Source organism: Micrasema longulum, unplaced genomic scaffold (assembly GCF_059751315.1).
Source record: "Micrasema longulum isolate JH-2025_06_02 unplaced genomic scaffold, ASM5975131v1 h1tg001656l, whole genome shotgun sequence".
Taxonomy (NCBI): Eukaryota; Metazoa; Arthropoda; class Insecta; order Trichoptera; family Brachycentridae; genus Micrasema; species Micrasema longulum.
This window is the reverse complement of record NW_028278835.1, coordinates 230,818-252,599: the sequence shown is the minus strand read 5'-3', so window position 1 is coordinate 252,599 and position 21,782 is coordinate 230,818. Positions and strand designations below refer to the sequence as shown.

Here is a 21,782-nt window from a genome sequence, read left to right as displayed (position 1 = left end):
ACACACACCCTCACACAACACATATATACTCACCCTCACTAACATGCACAATAATAACACTGATACACTAAATCAAGCACTTAGCATAAATATTATTACGATTTAATAAAAGTTATCCTTATAATGTAATTGAGACACGCATTAAAACCGCACATTAAGTCGACGGTGGTGTTTCCAAATGAAGTCGGAGAGGTTTGTAACGTTGTAGGTTGTGTACTCGATCACTTAAATCGACCAACTCGTTCCGGAGATACAACCGAACTGAGCGCGCGCCGTGCCCTCACAAGCCCAAATTTAGGCCCCACGTGCAGCGCAACCGTATAACGTCACCTCGCAACCCCCCTTCTGCTCGTCACAAACCAAAACGGGCAATCCGGTCATTGTTTTAGACATTCGGTAATTCTTATAGTTTTTGCACCTGACGCCATCGAAAATACATAAATGTCGGTCGCGGCAAAACCTTACATAACACCGAAAACAAACAATTAGACGTTAATTTGTATTCATATTTAAAAGCATTTATTAATAGACGCTATTATTTTTTGAAGTTTTGTAGTTTTGAAAATCCCCACCGAACATCGAAATCACACCACCCGCGACGTCACGAGTTCGGGTCGGTTAGTGTTTCTGACATTTAAATGTTGAACCCCGTACAGTTATAAAAACAAATTATTTGTCTCGCTTTACCCTACCACCCCAGTGATGTGTAGCTAGTACATATTGCGTCCAATAACTATAATATCTTTATAAATATAATAAACATTGGGTTGAGATTTTCAGTATTCCTCCATTACACATTTACGTATCAACTGTTATTAAAAAGGCGTTTCATCGGAAATCAGGGATAAATTACAAATATCATCAAAGGTATACTCTCAGTCAGTCACGTAGTCCAGTACTATATAGCTACTCAGTAGCTCTCGGGAAGTTGGCGCGGGTGCACGTTTCGCCCGAGTCGTTAGCGATTCCCAATGGATTTTTCATGTTTTCAGCAGTTAGATTTGAAAATGATCATCTTTGAATTAATTTATGGTTAATTAAAGCCATTCCCTAATAATATTACGTTTCTATCTTTTTAAATCTCTTATTTTTTCATGTGTAGTGACTACACAGCACCGTAACGCGCGGTTGTATTTAGGAGAGTAAGGGAAAGGTTAACGTCAAAACACGCTAAACGTCGAAAAGCATGGCTACCCCGGAAACCGGAAATCTATTGCTTTGAAAATGTAAAAAAAAGACAATTGAAAACGAGAAAGCAGCCAGCCATAGAAAAGTGAAACTGAGATTTTTGTAAAATAGTAAATAATCAAATCTACACAATAGTTGGAATGATTTTTACTTTGGCAAATGATTTATAATGCACGCATTTTTTTTTTATATTACAAAAAAAGAATTTTATCATGTATATTACCAGATTAAATGGTTTTAATGACAGCCAGATCTAATATCGAATGAAACCTCGTACAAACTTTGAATGTTTGCGGCGACATTAATTTTTATTTGACATCATGAAATTTTCAGGTGATTATTACAGTTTTTTTGTACGAAAGTGGCCTGGTTGATTTAAAATCATAAAATTCACCTTCTTGAATTTGATAACACCAATATCTATATTTTTTTTTTAAAATCGCGGACTGGCTGTTTTCTGCATAACTACGTTCAATTGATTGGTTATTTAAAACACGTGATCACATAAACCTATGGCGTCACGAAGTACCTAGTTCATTTTTATTTAAACCATTTTTTTTTCATATTTTCTCCAGAAACTTCGCCGTACCACGTGTAATTTTTTTTTATCTCCAATTTCCTGTAGCACTGGACTATTTTCTAAAGAAATGATTTTGTCCTGTGATTCCGTATACGGAAAATGAAAAAAATATTAAAATAAAATGACGCACTATTTTAACAAATCGAATTATTTTCATTATTATTATTCTGAAGAAATGTACGTTCGGGAGTTCAAAGGGTCACCTTTAAACCTCTAACTGATTTTCTATAACCTATCAAAGCCTCATGATTTGCGCTCGTAAATATGTTATTAATGATAGTCTCCATTTGCCAATTTACACCAAAAATTGAAAAAATATCAACTGTAAAAGACACAATATTTTAACAAATTGAATTATTCATTTTATAATTCTGAAAAAAAGTACGTTCGGGAGTTCCAAAGGGTCAAGAAATATACCCCTAACTGATTTTCTATTACCTATCGAAAGCTTCATGACTTGCGCTGGTAAATATACTATTTATCATAGTCTCCGTTTGTCATTTTATACCGCAAATGGAAAAAAATGGGAGTTCCAAAGGGTCAAGAATTATATCCCCAACTGTTTTTCCATTACCTATCAAAAGTCCCATGACTTTCGCTGGTAAATATAGTATTTATGATAGTCTCTATTTGTCATTTTATACCGAAAAAAAATACAACTGTAAAAGACACAATATTTTAAAATATTAAATCATTAATTTAATAATTCTAAAGAAATGTGCGTTCGGGAGTTCCAAAGGGTCAAGAATTGTACCCCCAACTGATTTTCCATTACCTATCAAAAGTCCCATGACTTTCGCTGGTAAATACGAGTAAAGTATTTATGATAGTTTCTATTGGTCATTTTATACCGAAAAAAAATACTACTGTAAAAGACACAATATTTTAACAAATTAAATCATTAATTTAATAATTCTGAAGAAATGTCCGTTCGGGAGTTCCAAAGGGTCAAGAATTGTACCCCCAACTGATTTTCCATTACCTATCAAAAGCCCCCTGACTTACGCTGGTAAATATATTATTTATGATGGTCTCCGTGTATGCTCATTGTTGTCGTCTGCGCGGCCCGTGATCGCCAGAATTCTTGGCTGCTATCCAAATTCACCCCGACCGTACGGCCGTATCTCGCCAGACATCGGCGACAGCAAAACTAACCTAATTTTTTATACGATTTTATGGAACATTATTATGCGCCTTAGAATTTCGACTGCTCAAAGAAAGTCACTCGGTTTGATAGATGTTTTCGCGAAGTATTGATATCCATAGATAAATACTTCGAATTGATAGCCAGATTATTCATTTCAAACGTTTATATTGATAACTACTTTGATTGCATATAAAACTATTCATAAAACAAGCATAAACTCCACATGTTTCCAATATAGAAGACAACTTTTTTATAGAAAGTAAATCAATATAGTAAAGTATAATTTGTTTTTTATTTCGTTTTTTTTTTAAACATCACTTAAACTCTAAACCTGATTGTCAAATAAAAAAAATAAAAAAAATGTAAATAGAGGCTTGATTTCTTACTCTCCATGCGCTCTGTAGCTGCAAGGCGTGCTGGGATATTTATTTATTGTACAGCGCCCTTCAGGTGTTTTTCACAAAAATGGCACTATAAACATTCTCCAAAAATGTACATATATAGCAACAAACAATATTAACAACAAACACAAATTAACAGATAATGACCTTTAAAATTATTTTTTTTAAATTTGATTTACCCATATATTTAATTTTGAGGGCCATTTTTAACGAGTGGTAAATATCTCACTATTAGACAATGGGAATCAAGTTGGGGTAGAGTGGGATTTGAACCACGGACCTTTGATCCGTGAGTCCGATACACTAGCCACGGGACCACAACCCGATTCAAATTTTAATTGAGTTTTTAGTGACTTAATTTTTTTTTTAATTCCTCAAGTACATGTGTTTACGGTTGAAACCTGAGTTTTAGTCCGATCAACATATTAAAATATGTAAAAAACATCACCTCTGCAAAAACTCCGTGAAATAGCTGATATAATTTGCCTATTAAAAATTACCTCTGGGCCTCGATTATGATGAGAAGATAAAGACGTTATACCTTCACCTTGACGGTATAGTTGAAGATAAATTCTCTCAAGCAATTACAAAGATACACTACCGACCCACCCCTTCAAGTTTTAGGTAGGTACATCGATATGAAACAAGGGGAAGCGTACATCACGGTACACATATCTACGCACTAAAATAACATAGCTTCAGTATGACGCCATAGTTTTGCATTTCACCTGCATATTAGGCAATATAATTCAATCTTTAGTGTAGAATTCAGAGGGATTTTGGCTGGTTTAATATTCTTGTACAGATTGATATCTAACTGTATAGATGCCCATGATATCCTTGCTCAGATAAACCTTAATGTACCTCGCCGTAACTTGCGAACCAATCCTGTCTTTGCTGTGGGAAATTATAAAACTAACATCGGATTCTTTTCCCCTCTGCCAAGGACCCTAAGAACAGTGAACGGAATCTCACTCAACGGTACTGTCGATGTGTTCCTACAGCAAAGGCAAGCATTCAAGAAGCAAGCGGTGTTGTCACTCCCGATTCGCGATGACACACTTGCCATGTCCGCCTAGATTATGCCATAATAATACCTTTGTAAATTAAATATAGTTTGAATTAAGTTTTACTTTATAATAAATACTCAATAATGCAAATATGTTAGGGCTTACAAAAGCCTGTTGATTGGCTTGAAAAAAATAAAAAATCTGATGAATCTCACCCTCAGCAATAAAGGTATCAGCTCTTTAACTTCACAAACCTCAACAGTTGGAAGAATTGAAAGAAATATACATCAACAAATTACAACAGGGATGGAGAATACCTTAAATAAGCGAATATGGAAGTCTAGGCATTTACACGGCTCATGACCTGTCTTTGGATGGATTAAGTGGCCACTTTACACACTGTGTAACATTCACCATTTTGCCTATGTTTGAACATCAATATTTCTTCAATTCATCCATTTGTTGATTTTAGCCTAGACTTCCATATTCCCTTATTTAAGGTATTCTCCATCCCTGTTGTAAATTGTTATTCTTAATGACTCCCAAGGGGGTGAAATCCAGTCTTTTGTCTACAAACGTTTGGACAAACTCAAATATTGTAAGAAATATAGATGTTTAAATATATGCAAAATGGTGAATGTTACAGTGTGTAAAGTGGCCACTTAAACCAGCCAATGGCAGGTCATAAGCCCTGCGGATGCCTAGACTTCTGTACTCTGGATTCTAGACTCAGCTGTAATATGTTGACATTACATTTTTGTTTAGATAATTTTAATTTGACGGCACTATTAAAATTGGACCGATAAAAAAGGTTTCGGTTCAATATGAATATCTCGCTCTTATTAAAAAATATTCCCCTCATTGTGTCAAATATAGGCCGCGAAGTAAAAACTTTTTCTGTTATTACAATTTGTATCAAAACGGGGGTGATTTGGCGAGACTCCGAGGTACTGGGTGCAGAGAGGAGGGCGGAGGGCGGACGGGTCTAGGGAAGAAACGAGAGTAAACTATGTTATAATGAACGCGCCGCAGTAGGGGATGCGATCCCGAGATACCGCTGTGCCGGGATCGCCCTTCAGGGAGGGTTACCTTTCTTTTTTTCCCTTCAATCCGTCAGCGCTTAGAATCTTCTTGCGTTATCCCCGATCACTGGACTACGCAGTTTTTATCAGGTCATGGTAAATTTAATCAAAAATGATTTGTTTTTAATATTGTTGACTCCCCTTCGTGCTGCTGCGGATATCCTAACCAATCTTCTGAACACATCCTGTGGTCTTGTCCCTTTCCCCTTCTCTATTTTTTTATTTTTATTTAATAGCATAATTATACATTTTTACAATTTAAAAAAAAATTCACTTGTTATATTTTTACTAAAACTAAAATCCCACCAAGCCACTTTTGGTAGCTTGTTGGTGAAGATTATATTTATACTGACTTAATAATATTATTTACATTTATAAAAACAATGAATAACATATAAAAATTAACAGCCGGAAAGATCAGAATAAACATGTTAATACAAATAATAATGTATAATTTTTTTTTTTAAATACAAGAAAATATATGAAAAAATAAAATATTTACACCTAAGCTACTATTCATATATAAACTCTTGATTGAGTAGCCACTCTCTTATTTTGCTCTTGTTACAATGTGAGTTAAATTTAAGTTCTTTTGGTAATAAATTAAAAATTTGATTACCGAATGGAGCTTCTCGCTACTATCCGTGGCCCTATTATAGGTCCTGTCGGATATACAGATCTGGTGGCTTCTAAAAAGAATTTCGAGGCTTTTAAAAAGTTTTGTTATCATTTCGGCGAATTGATCATGTCCAATCAATTTAATCCCAGTCAGTGAAGGATTCACTTCCCTCTCTTCTCAATCCAATGAAGTACATATTTTGTACTTCTGGATTACTTTCTTTCAGCACAAAGATGCTAAGGCTACCGGATTTCTGAGAGCTCCTTCGGGCAGCTTTTCTCGCTTGACAACGAGCAAATTTTCCGTGTATGTGGGCACCGCCAAGGAGACTTATGTCCTCAGATGCGGTGTGCGGTATGTGGTGGGTAAGCTGCTGTGCCGGGATCGTATTTTGACAATCCCGAGAGCGAGAGGTTGATCTAAGGACCTTTTAGAAACATTTATTGCATTTACGGCCTAAGTCATTCACAACACTTACGTGAAAATAAATATTCCTATGTAAGAATCTGAACAAACAGAACATGAATACACGTACCAAAGTACAAAAATATCTACCACTACTATTACCATCACGCTATTTCCCTGTGGGGTATGCAAAGAGAATGGACCGCCACACACGTCTATCCCGGCATACTTTCCTATCTTCCTCCACATTCATACATCTTGTCATACATGCCCTTCGGTTCTGTCTGCTTTTGACGTGACCAGACTTAAGATTTTGGTTTATCTGATCATGCCACGTCTTCCTCGGTCGTTCTCGTCTCACGTTACCGTTCATTTTCGCCATATATACTTGTTTTACCATTCTCTCGTCGTCCATTCGTTCTACGTGACCAAACCATCTCGGAGACCCTTAATCCTTCTTAATCTTATCAATTATCCGCTGATTTTGTAGTTACCTTAATGTAGTAATTAACTTACGATATTAGACTTCAAATGACAATACTCCTTCATCACACACTGTGATAGAAACGAAGAGATCGACGAAAAGCGGGAAGATATATCCTAAAAACTCCAAGTTGAGCGAAAAATTGTCTAACCTACACATTTTAGATATAAAAAGGCTGTTGAAATGTGGACAGTGTCAATGTGTTACAGCAGAGAGGGAAGATATTTTTGAGAAGGGAATATGGGAGTCTAGGCATTTACAGGGCTTATGACCTGTCATTGGCTGGTTTTAAATTATTTTTTTATTTTTTATTTTTTATTTGAACACTTTGATCACCGGCCGAATACACATAGAATTTACCCTGTGCCTGGCCCATTTTTGTGAAAATTCAAGCTTTGTGAAGGGTTTCTTAAACATCTCATAATTATGAAAATACTAAGTTAAATCAATTTTAATTTCTCTAATTTTAAACAAAACAAATTCAATAAATCATTTTTGTATGATAGTTTTGCCAACATCGGTCTTTAAGGAGAGCCACATTGCAATATTCGCACATATACCTGCAGCGTCTCACTTCTTTTTTTGTGATGTGTATCCCGGAGCCGTGTAAACACGTGATTATAATGACCACGCGTTGTGTCCTGGTCCCGTGTTTTCACTTAGTTAACCAGCAGCGAAAGAGTATTAATAAAAGTCACTAGATGTCAATAAAATGCACTTTTTTTAGCAGCTGGTAAATCACGTGAAAACACGGGACCGGGACACAACGTGTGGTTATATAATCACGTGTTTACACTGCTCCGGGATACAAAGTGTTAATAATTAGTAATATCAACAGTAATACATGTAAAAAAATAATAATATATACAATTTACAGAGAATAAAACCAATAACAGATATCCACAGAAATACATTGAATACTCGTACAATACATACATGTTTGTGTGAGCGTAAGTGTGTAAGAGGGTGGGTGAGTGGGTGTTATAATGGAGTGAGGGTGGACATGTGTGTAAATATCATTGCAAAAGTGTCAAAAATATATAAAATATTAATAATTAGAGATAAAATAAGATAAGACAAGAATAAGATAGGTTTTAGTGGCCACTTTACACACAAAGTTTTTTCATGATGCTGGGATTCAAATTGTCGGGATCGCAAAACACTGTTTTTCGATTTTCTTCAACTTTACGTGAGAGCAATATTTTTTTTTTACACTTTATGTCACAACTTTATAAGTACAAATATGTACCATTTGATACACAAGTTAGTTAAATATATATTTTTTCATACCTGGAAAAAAGCCTTTATCTAACCTTTTCCATATCAAATATGAAAGAAAGTCAATGTCGTATTTTTCAGATATCTGTCGTTGTTCTACGATCCCGACAAAAGGTTCCCAAATAAGGCAGATTCTGTCCTAATTTCTTTAAATAGAACCAAATCACTGGATCAATATATCCATAAAAAAGCTGATATATCAGGATTCAAATATTCTAAAATAGGACCTTAATCCGTATATCCTCAAATAGGGCAAATTTCGGCATCTAAATGTTCTCAAAAACAACCCGGGATCATATCCAGGGCCAAATTGTCGGAATTCAATTGATATAGAAACAAAATCAACAATGTTTGAGTAGGTCCAAATGCTTGCAGACTGGCTGGATTTCCTCCCTAGGGAGTTTTTCTTATTGAAATTTATTGCAACAGAGAGTTTCCCTCTACATTATCTAGAAGGGAATATGGAAGTCTAGGCATTTACAGTACTTATGATATGTCATTGGATGGTTTAAGTGGCCACGTTTACACACTGTGTAACATTCACCATTCTGCCCATGTTCAAACATCCACAAATGTGGAAATCCTCAACTCTTCCATCTGTTGACTTTTGTGAAGTAAACGAGCTGAAAATTTTATTATGTGGGTGAGATTCATCCGGCTGAACAAAATCACCTACTAGGCAATATGGGCAGAGTGGAGAATGTTACACAGTGTGTAAAATAGTCTTTAAACTAGCCAATGACAGTTCATAAGCCCTGTAAATTCCTATATTTCCATATTCCCTTCTCAATAATGTTTTCCCTCTCTGTTGCAGTATATTTAAATATAAACAAAATACCTGAATTCAAACGTCCTCACATTGGATGCAGATACCAGGACCAAAATGTCCCCAAATATGGCTGAAGTTACGTGACCAAATGTCCCCAAATAGGACTGGTATCCCGGGATCCAACTGTCCCCAATTAGGGCCGAGATCCCGGGATCCAAATGCGCCCTAAAAGGGTCACGGTCGGGATCCCGAGAATTAATTCTCTGCGTAGTGTGGGGGTAGAAGAGAGATAGTTTGGCAAGTGGCATATAACAGCGTTGGATGTTAGCCAGATTCGTACGACGCAGCCGGTTTCCATAGATATCGCAAGTCATATAAAATTTCAGGCATTCTCCAACTAGAAATTGCGTAGTTAACACTTGAACACACTAGAAAATTTTAAATTATTAACTACAATGAAAATATTGTGTTGCCCAAAAATACAACCTTCCTTCCTCCATTGAAACAATGCTGAACGAAATGGGTGAATATATCATTTTCATATTTATCTTTAGCCACTCAAACTTACACTTGGTCTTAAGAAATATGACCACATTTCTGATTATCGTAGGCAACTGAAATGGCTCAAAATTAGACAGCGGAGAGACTATCACTCCCTCTCACTTCTGTTCAATGTACTTCATAGTCCTAACGCTCCTATATACCTGCGTGAAAAATTTCAACGCTTATCAGTTCATGGTTTACCTCTTCGTTCTAATTCTCAAGGCACTCTCTTAATACCCATCCACAATTCCTCTTTCTTCTCTAACTCAAATAGTGTCCATGCGGCTCGACTGTGGAATCTTCTCCCATCCACCATCAAAGATGTTATTACAGCATCTCTGTTCAAATCATTTATCTTCCTTAATCTCTCCTCCTTTCCTCTTTTTTCCTTTTTCCCATTGAGTAATAGTTTTGATTTAAGGTAATTTATAAACAAATACGTTTATTTCTATTTTGAAATATCTTGAGCTTTTTAATCTTTATTTTCTATCGAATATGTTCTGTTACTTGAATTATAAAAATAAAACTATTATTTTATTAGTTGGTTCAAAGAAATTGCTATATGAAAATAAGCCCTGCCCACCAATGTACAAATAACATTATGTACAAAAAGTTTAATAAATAAATATAAAAATAAAAAAACAGCCGATGACAGGTCATAAGCCCTGTAAATGCCTAGACTTCTTTATTTCTTTCTAGAAAATCTTATTCGTCTCTGTTATAATATATTCAATTATTTTTTATTCAATTTGATAACTGCCTGACGAAAAAAGCGATGCCATAAAGTATACGTAACTTTCCTTACATTACAAACAGCTTTTTTACTTGTTTCAATATTTACAATATTTTTTACGCCACGGATTCGTTTTGCATTCTTCATTTTTTTATTTATTAACAAACATATAAATGCGGGGTTGCGCGTTTTTTGTCGCCGCTTTGTCGCGTCGAGTTTCAAATTGTTCTTTTCGTAACGATTTCGCCACCGTTTTGTAACGAATCGTCGCCGTTTTGCAACCAATTTGTCGCTGTTTCGTAACGAATTCGTTGCCGTTTCGTAACGTCTTATCCGCGTTAAAATGAATTCGTCTCCAAATTTATCGTACATCGTATATTACTTGAATATTTAAAAAAATACTTTCTGTTGAATTCTTCGACTTCTTTATAGCGATATTTTATACATACTTAATATATTTTGGGAATTTTGTTTAAAAAATCGGGAAAATAAAAAAAAAAATTTTTTTTTTTTTTTTTAATAATTTTTTTTTAATTTTTATGATTAATATAATATAAAATAATGCACATACACACTCACGTGTGCATTCTTACTGCCACACAAATACACCCTTTTTTATTTTTTTATTAAAAACCTTTGTAAGCATAAAAAAAACAATACATACAATAAAAAAATGGAACACTTAAGGCTGAATTTGCCAAAAAAGATTCTGGCTCTAGTGTTTGGTAAGTTTACAAAATAATATAAAAAAGAAACAAAAATGCAAAACAAAATAATACAATAAATTAAACAATTTTAAAAATTGAGAAAATTTACTACTTGTAAAAAATAAATTAAAATCTTAATTTTATAATAAATTCATATACACAGGCACATTTTATACATACATCTTTATTTTCAAAATACGGTTAATGTTAATTATGTCAGCAAGCTTTTCTTAGAAACATACTTACACACATACATATACATGCATATAAACATATATATATACATGCACATACATATACAAATACCCACATACACATACGTACATATATATACACACACATACACATACACATACACATACACACCCTTACATCCACATAAATATATTTATGTATATTTTTCCTGCTTGTCTTTATTTTATTTTTATTTTATTTTATTAGGTAATTCAACAAAGATACATACTAGAAAACATACAATTTAAAGCATTCGTCGAAATAATTTAACATGCATATATATCTTCAATTATAGAATTACACAAAATAGATTTATACGTTAAGTTGTAATACATATTTTTAATATTTTTGTTTATATAGGATACAATGCTATAAAAAATAAGTTGTACGTGTGTACTTATTGAATAAGATTTATTCCTAAGAGATTATTTGCAAAAGCTGAGAGAGTATCATGAAAAATGTCAATTTTATTGTTTCGGCAGTATATATTATATTCCCGACACATGCGGGCCATAGGTGTGTGGTATGTAGCATTATTTGAAAACAAAGGCAGTTTAAATATTTCCCGATGTCTGAGTGTTTTCAATCCTGCATTTATTTATATTTTATTTAAAAGGTTAGTATCTAATTATTATTTATATCACTACAGAGATGGGTAGAATTTTTGTTTCAAGATTATGGATATTCGAGCGTTTACAGGGCTTATGACCTGTCATAGGTTGGGTTCAAGTGGCCACTTTTATGTAGAATTCTACAACATTCCCCATTCCGCTTATTAGCGAATATCCATATCGGTGACATTTTTGGTTTTAGTATATATGTCATGAAACAGGGAAAGCTTTCGCTAGCGCGTTTGGAGCGCCATCTATGTATTTAATATTGAGGTTAAGTATTAAAGCAAATTACTTTATTTATGTAGCTAAGACTCTATCCGAGTTAAATTAATTACTAGTAATCGCCTGCAGATGGCTCTGCAATTTTATTTACTTAATTTTGACCAGATCATGTTTTTACACAATATTATTTTTGGTATGTATATATATTTACATATTTATACACACACAATTCTGGGTTTTTTTTTTATCCCAAGGGGGAGTAGGTATATTATTATTTATATCACTACAGAGATGGGTAGAATTTTTGTTTCAAGATTATGGATATTCGAGCGTTTACAGGGCTTATGACCTGTCATAGGTTGGGTTCAAGTGGCCACTTGGTTAGTATCTACTTTGTAGTTTAATATTTTATACAGAAATTTTATATCGAAAACAACGCGGCGTTTTATCAGAGAATTAAAATGAAAAAGAGTTAGAAGTTGCTCGTAATTTGAATTTGAACGTGGGTTAGAAATTTGGGACTTATACAAAAGGTACTTTAAGAACTTTTTTTAACAGATTCTATTGAATTTATATGGTTTTAATATTGCGGACTGTATTGCATAGTGATACAATTGTCGTGGATAGTATCTGTTGTAAATTAGCGACGCTGCGCTGGCTTGTAAATCAGAACAATAAATTTTATTGTTGGTTTTTACTCAGTACAGCTTCCTGTTTTATAATAAGATTTAAATCCGCGTTGTGAGCAATAAATACCAGCTATGCGGAATAAATACGCATTGTGCTCAATAAGTACGCGCCGTGCGCAATAAATACGCACCATGCTCAGTACATCCGCGCTATGCCCTATAAATACGCGCCGTGCGTTAAAAATACGCGCCGCGTGAAATAAATCCGCGCAATGCGCAATAAATAAGCGCCATACGCAATAAATTTTCGTCGTATTCTAAAATGTTGCATTTGCATAGGTACACAAATTTACCCAATCATCACGATATTTAAAAGAGAATACGTACATATGTTTAGATAAATTAAATTAAATTGAAATCAAGTATGCATACACACAAACGTTCCTACATGTTTAAAATATTAAAAAATAAATAAATAAAGTTTTGAACAATGCATTTAAGAATGATTGAAAATTAATGATAGAATATAAAAAATAAATAAAAAACTATTTTTTATTTTAATAATATTGTTTTGTTAGAATATTATCAAGAGTAGAATTGAATCCAAAGATGTTTTTTTTCAATACCTTACCAACAATGGAAAATGGAATTCTATCAAATAATAGGGAAATATAACTACGAATACCGATAAAAACAGGTAAAATGGATTAAGAAAAATTAATTGTATGTTCAAAATTAAAATGAATATTGTAAAGAAATGTTGCCATTCACAATTTTAAAAATTAAATTGATAAAAAAAATGTTTTTACAAAAACACGACATGTTTGGCCTTGACGATTTTGACGTTAAGATTCGTGACGAAGTTCCATTTGAATTTAGACGGCCACAAACAAAGTTAAAAATTTAACCGAATCGTGACGTATTAATGGCGTGGCCAATGCAATAAACCGTTTTTTGCAGGAGTTTAAAATTAAAAATTGAAAACATATTTATCTGGGCTTGGAGGGGGAGATTTAGCAAAATGAGAACTCTCCAGGGGCGAGCCGTGATTTATTTGATTGGTAATCTACAAAAAACTCAAATTAATTTGTACCTACACATATGTTAAGTTCATAATATGAAAGTTATATAATTGAAAATGACAATTTTTTTTTGTGGTTCTGTGAAAATCAACTCAAACAACAATTATTACTAACCACGCGATGTACGTAGCTTTATTATGCACTAATTTAATACATTACTTGTACAAAAGTTAATTAACAAATACCCCAATGACATTCAGCGGTAATTGTCAACACTGAGCACTGGCCGATCCCTTTTAAAATGAATAATGCCAAAAATGGCCACTGCGGACGCCACATGTCCCACGTGATTTATAATATGTCAACGGTATTCTATCAAAGTCCTTCGGAAATAATGTTCGAAGTACTAGTTTCCAAACAAAGAATCTTAAAATAATATTTGTAATCGGCAAGCTTGTTTTAGTACTAAAAAAGCTGACTTGGGTTAAAGATGTAAAATATAGTGTACTTTTTTCTATGGAGAAATAAGCTGAGGTAATCGGGTAGTTTCATCGTTCACTGAGAACGGGCTAGGCTCTGGGGGCACTTTTAGGAGGATATAAATGGTGGTGGTTATTTATAATAAATCACAATTATTTATTTTCGCATAAACATATTTACTATAAAACATTATTATCGAAAGTCAAATATAATATAAATGGTAAGCTCGATTATTTTGACGATTCGCCTTTGGAACTCTCGCCTTCCGCACAGAGGCCAGGCTCTTTTTTTTCACTCAACGGTATTTCATAGACCCTTATTAATGTAATATTGCATTCGCAAGAAATAAATCAATTATTGTATTGAGTTGTTCACATCACATTGGCTGAAGAGCATCATAATGTCCGAGCGTGTCGTGCGTAGTAAAGAATGCGATTTTGTTTTCCAGATTTCACGGGGTGTGGAAACGGCCAGAGTACACTTCCAGCCCAGTGTGCTCCGAGATTCCAGTCTAGGTCTGCTACCGCCACTCCGACGGGCAGTCCGAAGAAGAGGCAGTTGCCGCAAATACCCCAGGTAAATAAGTTCATAGATATTTAACCCTTAGACTGCTAAACAACGATATATCGTTGTTGTTAATCCCTATCATAAAGTTCTAACTAGACTGATGCTGACGTCATAATCCCCAAAAGGATAAATGAATTCGGGAACTGCTTGTTGCACTTAGCCGTCAGTGGTATAAAACATTTTCAAAACATGAAAATTACTTATTCGATGGGTTATTATTCAGTTTCGTACCTATTTCAGCCCTACGGAAAATTTAATACAAAAAATGTTTTCTTACGCGCGTTAAAAATTCGAACATTAAATTGTACAGCAAAGTTTCTTGAAAATTAATAAAAAATAATATAAAATATTTTAATAAAAACGAACTACTTTGAACGACGTCACTTGTTCATATGAATCATTCAAGATATATTTTACTCAAATTTTGTTTAGCATGCATTGATGGAAGTGGTAGGTTTTATAATAAGGGCACTTTGCCCCGCAATCAACATAAAAACCATCATAATACTGTCGTTTCAATAATAACTATTAAAACAATGCGCCTTGAGATTGCTGTGCGAGATCATTTTTGTTTGTTTTTTTTTTCGATTAAGAAAGGGTTTACAACCGCTGTACGAGAATGTGTTGCGGGCGGCACGAGTTGTCTATCTTGCTCACTCCACTGGGCTTGAATTAGATATTTATGAAATGGAAGATTTTTCTTGGAATTGCTATTAATTTTTAAAACAGTAGTGTGTTTGGAAAACAACGTATTCGATTAAATATTTTTAAAATGTATTAATAATAAGATTTCTGATTAGATTCTTGAAAAACTGCGTAGCAGCGTAAGGGTTAAAGCTGTAGTCTGGTAAAATGCGCGCAAAATAAGGAAATCATACGATTTTGCTATTTTAAATTTTTATTGCGCAATAATCATAAATCATAAATTAGATAAAAACAATAATTTTATTGGTAGCGGTAAGAGCAGGTATGAAAGTCATAAAAACGTGAATAAGATGTTGTTACCAATTGAATATTACAACCAGAATTATCCTCTTTTTTTTTTAAAAGCAATTCTATAAAAAAAGGTTTCAACTAAAATATTTCATATTTAAATTTATTGCAACAGAGAGGGAAAACATTATTGAGAAGAGAAAAGTCAACACATGGAAGAGTGAGGAAATGTGGATGTTTAAACATGGGCAGAATGGTGAATGTTACACAGTGTGTAAAGTGGCCACTTAAACCAGCCAATGACAGGTTCCCTTATTTAAGGTATTCTCCATCCCTGTTGTAATTTGTCAAAACATATAAATTGCAGTAAACATTCACGCGTAACCAAATATGCATGTATATTGTGTGTGTTTATGTGTATATGTGTGTGTGTGTATGTGTATGTATGTTTATATGTGTACACGCGTGTGTGTGCATGTATATGGAAATATATGAATAAACGTATATGTTAGACTGCCTTAGCATGGGTATTCTCCTACTAGGCTTCTCCTACTTTATAATTTTAATTTTTTTTTAATGAAATTTTTTAATTTTTTAAAAATTTATTGATATGAACTAGTGACGTCGTTCAAAAAAGTTCGTTTTTATCAAAATATAGATATAAATATTTTTTTGTACATTTTCAGGAAACTTTGCCGTACAACTCAATTCTCTAATTTTTACCGCGCGTAAGAAAACATTTTCCAGTAGGGGTCTTTAGCTCTTTCAGGAATTATTTCCTCATTCAGCTTATAAATTCCGTCAGTTTGAAAGGGTTCCGGCCCCTTCGCTGATTTTAGAAAATCTTTAGAAAAAAATTTAGAAAATAAGAATTTAATTCTGCCCGTAACATTCATTACATATATTATTAAACGCATAGAATTAAGAATAGTTCAGAAACCGCATACGCACATCAAACAGAAGGCGACTAAACTACTCATAAATGAGTAGGTTTACGTGTTGATTCATTAGTTTCTTTGCAGACGTCGCTCGGTACACAACTCCTGATTTGAATTCAACAATGCCGTGTTGTGTCCTTTTAAAGTGTAGAAATACTGCTTGGATCTTAAAGAAACAGGATGCACTCACATTTCATGTGTAATTAGCAAATAAATGTGTATGTAACAAATGCATTACTTAAAAATTTAATTATTTTTACATCTTTCAGATTGTCAAAGAAACAAAATGAACATTTCGTTAGTGTTGCCAGGGTAGTAAATTTTTTTACCTCATCTAATGAGAGAACTAATGAAAATTGGATCTCAGATTAAACAACTCTATCGTGGAAAATTTGACCGACATTATCTTTAAAACATTAAATATTATTTAACATGATATGAAAATATCCGTTTTACGTAAAATAAAATTTGTTTTATTTTTCAAGTTCAAAGTTCATTAATTAAATTACTCTTAATAAATGATCCTTTACTTATCTTTTCTGTTGTGTCAATCAATATTTCCGCGTGCACAATAATATTTTAGAGAAATTAACAGATTGCTTTTTTTTAACCTTACATTTGTGTTATAATTGTATTTTTCCTATCGTTAAGCTAGGGTTTCCTAGGACAGCGGTGCCCGTATTTTAACGGCCGTAGTGAACGGTGATGCGGTAGACAGCCGTCGTAACGTCGACTAGAGAGTGGTTTCCTAGGGAAACGGTGTTAAATGGTGTTGATAACACCGTTTTCCTAGGAAACCACACTCTAGTCACCGTTACGACGGTTATCCACCGCATCACCGTTCACTACGGCCGTTAAAATACGGGCACCGCTGTCCTAGGAAACCCTAGCTTTACGCGGCGGCATCACGAATGCGCGCGGCGAAAGTGAGGCATAGTGGGGGAATTATTGGACACAGTCCGATGTATTCAAATATGATTCTACGCTCCTTCTGGACTATTCTTAATTCTATGGTTATTCGTTATTTATTTATTTATTTTGAATACAAACAGATGTACAGGTTATATGATTATAAGTTTAATAGAAACTATAAAAAAATGTTAATATATAAAAACAGTAGGGCCTGCCATCTAATAATATGTATTAGTTCATATTATCAATTATTATATTCAAATTTAGTATTTTACATACATTATAGTGTATTTTAAATACATGCGGCGGCTGCTCGACTCGACTCTTTTTCCTTCCGCTAGGTTAAGATATTGTTTTACACACAGTGGAACTACTCATAGGCAGAATGGTAAATGTTACAAGCATTGTAAAGTGATCACTCCTAGCCGATGACAAATCATAAGATATTTATACTCCAAAATTAATATTCACAACGGCTTAATATTTTAACATATTACAACAGAGATGAAGAACATTTAAGAGAAGGTAATTTAGAAGTCTAGGCATCTACAGGGCTTATGACCTGTCAATGGCTGGTTTAAGTGGCCACTTTACACACTGTGTAACATTCACCATTCTGCCTATATTTGAACAAAATGTTAATATAAACAGCTCCCCAGGGAGTTGAATCCAGTCCTTGTCTACAAAAATTTGGACAAACTCAAAATATTGTTGATAAATTACCTGGTCCATGAAGAAGTATAGAAATTAAAAAAAATAACATTTTTAGGCGTTGCCTAGTATGTAGGTGAAATAATTCAATTATATGAATCTTACCCGCATAAATAAAGGTTTCAGCTCTTTAACTTCACAAACATCAACAGATGAAAGAATTGAAGGAATGTAGATGTTCAAATATAGGCAGAATGGTGAATGTTACACAGTGTGTAAAGTGGCCACTTAAACCAGCCATTGACAGGTCGTAAGCCCTGTAGATGCCTAGACTTCTAAATTACCTTATCTTAAATGTTCTTCATCTCTGTTGTAATATGTTAATATAAACAGCTCCCCAGGTAGTTGATTCAGTCCTTGTCTACAAAAATTTGGACAAACTCAAAATATTTAGCTTCATATTTGTTAAAAAAATATATTTCAAAAAGAACATGGTGTAATGTTTGACTTAATTTATAATTTATATTATTGTTTTAAAATTTATGTTTTTTTAATAACTGCTCTAATCTAGCGAAGAAGACTGACAAATATCTTTACTATTGGGCAGATTTGTTTTATTCAAGTTTTGAATTACCGGTTCTATATTTTTGTTATTATATATAATATCCCCTCATACCAGCACTTTTGCTATTTGGGAATATTTCGTACAAATAAAATATGTAATGTAATATTTAAAGTTTAAAAAACTTCTATTTTATCATAAATAATTCAATCTAAATCTAAATCTAGATCTAGATAGAACCTTTAATAATTACTGTAATTTTAAAATAAAGCGATAAATAAACCATATATTAAAATAAAAGAAACACGGACAAAACAAGGAGATAGTGGGAAGGAAAATAAGTAAATTGATGAGGAGTGGTGAAGGATGATTGAAGGAAAGTAGGAGTGGAAAATTGCATTACATTTAATGATGTCGAGCAAAAAAAGAGACAAAACGTCCATTCTCTGTTATTCTGAATCAAGCCCATTGGTTCTCTTCTCTACCTATTATATGGAGTGTTAAATATATCAAGACTTAAAATTCTTGTTGAATGCTTCACACATACGAGGGATGGTATAATGTTTCTGATGATAAGTTTTAATGCTACGAATATAGAAAATATCAGACAGTCTAGTTGGTCTGGAGGGGACACGGTAAGCAAGTAGATTAATTAGTTCTGGGGAATTAAATGTATTATTTAAAATTTTGTAAAGCAGGGTCTGATCAAAGATATCTCATCTGAGTGTTAATAAATTAATATTAGGAAATTTTTTAATACATAATACCCAGTTTTAAACTATATTTCAAGTCATTTTGACTAATATTTCAATCAAAAATATAAATTCTGGCCCAAGTTATCAGCCCGATTGTTGACCCCTCTCTTACAAATAATATCTCATGCCGACCATCAAAACTTCTAAGTGGTTTATTTAAAATCGATTAAATGAATTAATTTATATCTAGTGCTCAAACATTTCTGTGCCCTTAGGTATTGTCATGGTAGTTCCTAGCAGGCCACAAAATTTTAGTCAATTTTTAGAAACTCTCATTTAAGCCGCTGCGCTGTCGTGTCGATAATTTTAATCATTATTTGTGTCCTAGTGTTTTATCAAGCTTCTAACAGATGTCTCTGAGTGTACGAAATTAAAAATCGTACGGAATACTTGAATTAGACGCATAAAGTGCGTACAAAGGCACGCGTCTTTACGTGTTATTTTTGTATGGCCGGCTAAAAAATATATATATTTTACAAACTAGTATTACACATTATAATAACCATCATTTTTATTAATTTTTAACCAATACGCATTATTTTTTTCGAGTCTACATAGGATACAAGACTCGATATTATCTCCCTTTTTTTAATTTAAATGGTATTCTATTTTTTGTAATCTTCAAATGGTCATTTTTCCATCGGATTTGGAAAGTAAAATTTGTATATGCTGGATTAAAATCCAAAAAATATTTACCTTCACTATGCACGGTGGTCCCGCGTTCATAGAGGGGCGGTCATAGCCTTTGGCTGTTGTAATAAACATTCAAAGCATATGCTACTGTATTTAAAAAAATACTTTTTCATAAGAATGACTAATTTCAGAAAAAAACAACTCGTTTTATTGAAATATATAGTTTATTAATTAAATTGAGTGTGGTTGTTTTCATTTTACATAAATAAAAATTTCAGCACATAATATTTACAAAAATCTATATTTTCAAAAAAACTTTTTAAAAACTTTTAGTTGCACTTTAAAAAAATAATTAAACACAACAATTTTAATACCTTTTTTTGACAATATAGACTTCTTCTTACGAGGCAAATTCCTAAGGCTTGAAATGAAGGGATCTGAAGTAAGAAGAAGTCTATGTAAGAGATCGGTATTAGATAAAGTTCGTGACATTTTTCGTGGGTTATCGCGCCTAAAAAGCTTAATATTTTTGTTGCGTTATTCCGCTGCTTCCTCAGATAACTCTCCAATAGACAATAACGCATGCTCAATCACCTCAGACCTATGAATAGGTATTTTATGGACAGAAGATGGCAAGTAGTTCCATGGTATTCCTGAACCAGTTGTTGAGCAGTTTGTAACGTGTAATCCCTTTACTTAACTTGTTTTATATTATATTGTGATGACAAACATTGCAGCAAATGGCAACACCTGGCTATCAGATCCTTATTAAGGCCGTAATTATATAACAAGTCAGAGCACTTAAAACTTTCTAAAACTTCCTTTTGAGATTCAAGAACACGGTTTGTGGTGTGATCTAACAAAGATTGCGATTTTATTTCGGCAGACGATTCTGTGATTAATATTATGTATCTTTTTTGGGTGATACCGTGTATGTTGGATTTGATCCGACGTTTCGGCTACCATTGCAGGAGCCATCTTCAGGGAAAACTGTGTGTTTTAAAGAAATGTATGTGTTTATGTACTAGTAATTTGTACCGTGTCACAGTCAGCAGTAGGCACATTTCTAGTTTTGTAGGAAAGAATAATTATGTTTATGTACTAGTAATTTGTACTGTGTCGCAGCCGGCAGTAGGCACATATCTATTCGTTTTTGTCATATGTAGTGCTGGGAACCATGTTGAATTTAATTTAAGCCCGTCGTCATTGTTTATATTATCTGGATGTCTGTGTATTTCAATTGCCTCTTTTATTATTCGTGCACTATAATTACTAGGTTTATGTAGAATTTTTGGTTCAAAGGCGAAAAAATGTCCTGTGTCTATAAAGTGTTCCGCTATTGCGGATTTGTCTGGATGCCCAAGTTTACACGCTCTTTTGTGTTCGTCAATTCTCTTCTTTGCTGTGCGCCCTGTTTGTCCAATATACACTTTATCACATCCTTGGCAACTTAGTTTGTACACGGCTTCAGTTTCCAGAGGATTTTTATCTTTTGGGTTTACTAAATGGTCTTTTATTTTTCCCACAGTCCCAAACGTTGTTGCAATATTTTGTTTCTTCAGCACTTTGGCTATCCTGTCAGTTACATTCTGTACATATGTTAGGTATGCAGTCCCTCTGGTAATATCTTCTTCCTTGTTCTTCTTTGTCCCTTGCGATTTAATAATGTTGTCAATTTGTTTCT

General features: G+C 33.5%; 1 protein-coding gene across 1 annotated transcript in view; it reads left to right on the top strand.

Annotated features, from left to right (window-relative positions):
- The window catches only part of LOC148274422 (uncharacterized), a gene marked incomplete at its 5' end in the record, with an annotated part of 91,297 nt that overhangs the window by 15,947 nt on the left and 53,568 nt on the right, over positions 1-21,782 (top strand). The window contains one exon of the mRNA XM_088237139.1: positions 14,596-14,723. Coding sequence (XP_088093265.1) covers positions 14,596-14,723 — 128 coding nt within the window. The remainder of the gene's footprint in view (positions 1-14,595; positions 14,724-21,782) is intronic.